Source organism: Papaver somniferum, chromosome 2 (genome assembly GCF_003573695.1).
Source record: "Papaver somniferum cultivar HN1 chromosome 2, ASM357369v1, whole genome shotgun sequence".
Classification (NCBI taxonomy): Eukaryota; Viridiplantae; Streptophyta; class Magnoliopsida; order Ranunculales; family Papaveraceae; genus Papaver; species Papaver somniferum.
In genome coordinates this window covers 12,980,363-12,985,927 of record NC_039359.1, presented here as the reverse complement: position 1 = coordinate 12,985,927, position 5,565 = coordinate 12,980,363, and the positions used below count along the sequence as shown (strand labels likewise).

The window sequence follows — 5,565 nt, the reverse complement described above, 5'->3', positions numbered from 1 at the left end:
ATACTCACCAATATCCTTTGCAACGGTTACACCATCTACTGTAACCATTACGGGATTATAACTATTAATAACACGAACCCATGATTGAAAATCACACTTGAAGAAAGAAACGCATAAAAATTTTCCACCATAAATAATCCGTGCCATCGAAGAATGCGGTACGTTTTTAGAGATAACATTTCTATCCATAGAGTCAGATTGCTACAAACACAGACTTATGAGGTTTTTAACGTGTTTCCCTGCTTTAATACCAATTGAAAAAGCGGGGGTATAACAACCACACCTAATAATTCGTTCGGAAATCTGTATGGACTAACTCCAATATAATTCCGAAAGCACCAACTTATAAAGCAAGCTCAATCAAGAAATATATCAAAGAGTTATATCTCAATTTCTCAATACAATCTGCAATCGAACATATAGAAATCTGTGAGCCCGATTGTTATGAGAAATAACTTGTATGGTACCAAAGACCAATTCCCAAGTGTCAATCAATTCCTATCCAACAATCAAGGTCGGATTTACCAATTGATTGAACTACGAACAACCTATGATATTTCAATTATATAAACAAATATAATGCGGAAAAGAAATAATACAGACACCAGAAATTTGTTAACGAGGAAACCGCAAATGCAGAAAAACCCGGGACTTAGTCCAGATTTGAACATCACACTGTATTAAGCCGCTACAAACACTAGCCTACTATAAATTAACTTCGGATTGGAATGTAGTTGAGCCCTAACCAAGTAGAGATAATAAAATCACTACTAAGTTAATACTTAGGTAAAGAGATATAAGAAAAAGAACTTGCACTTCATTAATAGAATCTTCAAGTTGGGTATGATCTCTCAAGCCATGATCGCATCCGAGAAACATGTTTATAGACTTGATGAACCACCTTCTCGATGATACAGTGCTCCTCAAGGGAGTATTGTCACTAAATTACATACATTCTATATTATTCCTAGATTTTTGGACATGGGCTTGACACTTACATTAGTGTTATCTTTTTGGGTTTAGGAAAACATATGGAATATGGTAACCATATGCGTTTTTAATAGCTGCTGATTTTTCTTGTTTCCTAATCTTTTGAAGTATCAAGCTCGCTTTTACTCATGGTCCCTCAGAATTCTTCTCAAGTTTTCTCAAGTTTAAACTATAAATCACTTCTGAAACTTTCTTTTCAGCTTTGTGTTTTGATTCAAAGTTTCAGAACAACTTTAACCAAATTTTATTAACTTTTCTACATATTTAAATATGCGAATTTTTTTATTTCTTAGATGGATCCTCAATTCGTTCCTATGAACATGACCGTCAAGTTTCTTGGTGTTACTCTTATGGCCATTGGATCATCTTCATCCTCTACATGAAAATTTGTTAAAATGGCTCCCCATAGCTTCTCTTTCCGCCCACCTTATTTACTTCAACCATGGTCGATCTTGAGGAGTGGTCGTAGATTGATAGAATCATTTTTGTGTCTGAGTTGTTCTCAATTTTCTATAATGTTAGTGTTCGATTTTGTCCTTATTATGGTGTTTTATGTATTTGCAGGTTTTTTCGGAGAAATACATTCTTGTGGAAAAATTGGCTCGGAAAAATGATGTTTGCACCTCTATGAGAAATTTACTAAAGGCACCCAAAATATTTGATAAAGGCACCTGCACTTTGGATAGGGGCACCACCTTCTTCTTCATTTTCAAAAAGAATTTTGGCGAGAAATCTGGGTTTCAACAGTAAAGGATTTACGATTTTTAAGACAAGAATATCTTCTTTCCTTATAAACAGGAAATCTATGAGTATTAACTACGGGAGTTTTGAAAAAAAAAATTTATCTTGTATTAAACAGGAAAGATATCCTTAAAGGAATTTCTCTTGGATTTGATTATGCGAATTAAAGAAGATTTGGGTTTAATAAATAAATATATAGAGTAAAAAGAAGGAAAAAATTCCTGAAGATATTTTTCATTAGAAAGAAGAAGATTTTAGAGTTATGGAAGAATATATTTGAGTAATGGGTTGATGTGTATAAATATAGAACTAGAGAGCATATTTGAGGGGGGTCGGTACAACAGAGTCAGTAGTTTAGGATTTGTTTTTCTTCTTTATTCTTCTCACCTTATATTTGATATAATAATGGAGAACTAAACCTCATCACTAGGATAACAGAGGAAGCTGTATTTCATCCATGTGGTAAATTCAATTGATTCTTTATTTACTTTTTGCACCGTTTATTAATCATTTTATGATTTTTATTGAATGATTGTTATTTAAATTGATGGGTCGTGCTTAGTTTAAATGATTTGACGTCCCATGCTTTACAGACACTGCTTTCAAAATCAATCTTGGAAAAATCATGAGTGAATAATTATTATAATTTGAGTCGTAATTATACTAGGATTAATTTCTGAATCACAAGAATATGAGAAACAATACAATTCTGAGTCCCAGTATCCCTCCATCCTGCTACCATATTGTGTATATATTTTCTTTATTTTTACTATTTTCGTTTATTAAATCTGAAATCAATCTCATTAAATCCGAGTAAACGACATCTTATTTACCATTATACAAAATTTGATCAATTTTTTGAATGGCGTCGCTGCCGGGGACAGTGAGTTAGAATTCTTATTTTCTAGATTAGATTTTCTTGGGGACTAGCAAATAATAAGTCTGGAGGTATTTGATAGGCACATTTTGGTGTCTGATTTGTTCTTAATTTTCAGTAATATTAGTGCTCGATTTTGTCATTATTATGCTGTTTTATGTATGTTTAGATGTTTTCGGAGAAATACACTCTTGTAGAAAAATTGGCTCTAAAAAATGATGTTTGCACCTTTCTGAGAGAATTACTAAAGGCACCCAGAAAATTTGGTAGGCACATGCACTTTGGATAGGGGAACCACCTTCTTCTTCATTCTCAAAAATAATTTTGGCGAGAAATTTGGTTTCAACATTAAAGGATTCACGATTTTTAAGACAAAATATCCTTAGAGGATTTTTTCTTGGATTTGAATATGCCAATTAAAGAAGATTTAGGTTCAATAAAGAAATATAGAGAATAAAAAGTTCCTGGAGATATTTTTCATTAAAAAGAAGAATATTTTGGAGTTATGAAAGAATATATTTGAGTAATTTGGGTTTAATAAAGAAACATATAGAATAAAAAGTTCCTGAAGATATTTTTCATTGAAAAGAAGAAGATTTTGGAGTTATGGAAGAATATACAACAATAGGTTGGTGTGTATAAATAGAGAGCTAGAGAGCGCATATAAGGGTTATTTGGTTTTTGGTACTTACATGTTAACCATAAAATGGCTTTGGTCTAGCATTTGTCCAGCCTTTGCGTTTGGTCTAAAGACCAATGTTGACCCGCGTTGACTCGGTTAAGTCTTGACTTTTAGCTAATATTTATTAAATCAATTAATTAAAATTTAATAAATAACCAAGTTTACCATCATACCCTTTACTTTGCTAATATTTACATCAAACATTTTTTCAAAACCATGGACTAGTAAAAACAGAACTAGTACTAGCTGCCGGAAAGTGAACTAACTGGCGATAAACAACAGAAACAATCTCGGCACGATACTCATTCAAGAACATAGGCATAGCAAGATCAAAGTGTCGACGGGAGGGTTACTCCAAGCAGCACCATTATCACTAGCTTGTGCGAAATTCGGTAGACAGAAATTAGTTGCAGTAATCCAAATGACGGACTGACAGAATGCCAACATTGTGGATCATTAGCAAATTTCAGCTCAAAACATGAACCACAATTTAATCCATTGTTGAATAATGCTGTACTTAATGCTGCTGTTTGTACTCCATAACCTTGACTGTACAGATTTCCATACCCACAAGCACCACCTGTTTGAGAAACCAAAATACAAGCCAAAGTTGGAAATTTCCAAGAGTTTGGGGCTGTAAATGCTAAGATTGAGCAATTTCAGAAGTGGTTTTGAGATTTTAGTGCATACCCAAGGTATCAGAGGCATCACTGCCGCCGTAGAAAGTAGCTTGAGCAGAGAAAAATCTTACGACGAGTTCGACAACATCAATGGAGGAAATTCCAGATTGAAGAGAAGAGATTCCTAAATTAAGACAACGAGTAAGATTTGGATTCATCTTGACGTTGTGCAGGAAGGTTAGGGTCGACATAACGCCTCCATGAACCGCTATTTCCCAACCACCCATTCTCTCCGTCTTTTCTCTTTTCTCTTTTTTGCCTCCTCTGATAAACAAAACCAAAATGATACTTCTTAACTATTTATAGGGTCACTGATATCACATCCAGTCACTGCTTTCTCATTCGCAAATAAATTAATAAACACCCTTCTTAATTCTTCTTTCACATTTCAAACATCACCAGCAACTCAATTAGGGCATACTCCATTAATCTCCTGCAATCTTCTCGATGCATTAATCCCATTACCAGCACCATCCTTCACCATCAACATCATCTCTAAAATTCACTCTTCTACAGATTTGACAAAACCCCAAACTCAATTCCATCTCTGTTCTTCAATTGCAGACAATCGCAACCCTAATTTCTTCCTCTCTATGCATCAATCAATATTACTAGTAGCCGAATCATTGTTCTTCTTTACGTATCTACTAAAATCCCTATTCTGCTCTCAATTCACGGTCATCTCTCAATTTCAGATTCAGTTTCATCATCTCGGGTTCAATAACAGCAACACTGTTCTTTCCCTGTCTCAGATTCAAAGCAAAAACGTATTGGGATCAGCATCGAACCCATATCTCAGCAAATTCCAGATCAAGAAAACCACAAATTTCTTCACTGCTGGTCTCGATCGGATAGAGAAGAAAAATAGGTTGATGTCCGAGATTCATATGGGTTCCGATGAATTCATGGAACAAAGAAGCTGATGTTCTATGCTACCATTATCAGCGATAGACAAAGAGAAACAAGCTTGGATGAGACGCGGATTTAGACTTTAGGGAATGATAAACAGTGAGGGTAAAACAGTAAATGTCTAAATATTTAAATGATAAATTAATTTAAAATTATACTTAACAGAGTCGACTAAGGTCAATGTGGGTCAATGTTGATCTTTATACCAAACGCAAAGGCTGGACAAATGTTAGACCAAAATCAGTTTTTGGTCAAAACCTAAGTACCAAAAACCAAATAATCCCACATATAAACCTCATCACTGGGACAACGTAGGAGGCTGTGTTTCATCCATGTGGTAAATTCAATTGATTCTTTATTTACTTTTTTCACCGTTTATTAATGGTTTTATGATTTTTATTTCAATTGATGGGTCATGCTTAGCTAAAATGATTTGATGTTTCATGCTTTAGATTTACAGTCACTGCTTTCAAAATCTATCTTAGCAAAATCAAGAATTAATAATTATTACTATTTGAGTCATAACTGTCCTAAGATTGTAAAAGTTTCCATAAGAATTGGCAAAAGGGCCCATAAAATCTATACCCCACACATCAAATATTTGTACTATTAGCATAGGACTGAGTAGCATCATGTTACGTTGGGACAACTTTCCTAACTTCTTACATCTCTCACAACATTGACAA

General features: G+C 34.1%; 1 protein-coding gene across 1 annotated transcript; it reads right to left on the bottom strand.

The window, feature by feature from the left end:
* Positions 1 to 3,444: 3,444 nt before the first annotated feature.
* LOC113352973 (putative expansin-A17) lies at positions 3,445 to 4,978 on the bottom strand. Its single transcript, XM_026596710.1, has 2 exons — positions 3,981 to 4,978; positions 3,445 to 3,870 (listed from the first exon to the last, which is right to left on the bottom strand). The coding sequence occupies exons 1-2, from the start codon at positions 4,195 to 4,197 to the stop codon at positions 3,620 to 3,622; spliced, it is 468 nt and encodes a 155-aa protein (XP_026452495.1). The 5' UTR covers positions 4,198 to 4,978; the 3' UTR covers positions 3,445 to 3,619.
* Between the last annotated feature and the right edge of the window lie 587 nt (positions 4,979 to 5,565).

Bases quoted from the DNA above. Each gene is read 5' to 3' on its own strand.
- LOC113352973 (XM_026596710.1), bottom strand. From the start codon at position 4,197: ATGGGTGGTTGGGAAATAGCGGTTCATGGAGGCGTTATGTCGACCCTA. The intron at 3,871-3,980 runs GTATGCACTAAA...TTTCTCAAACAG, and splicing joins TGATGCCTCTGATACCTTGG to GTGGTGCTTGTGGGTATGGA.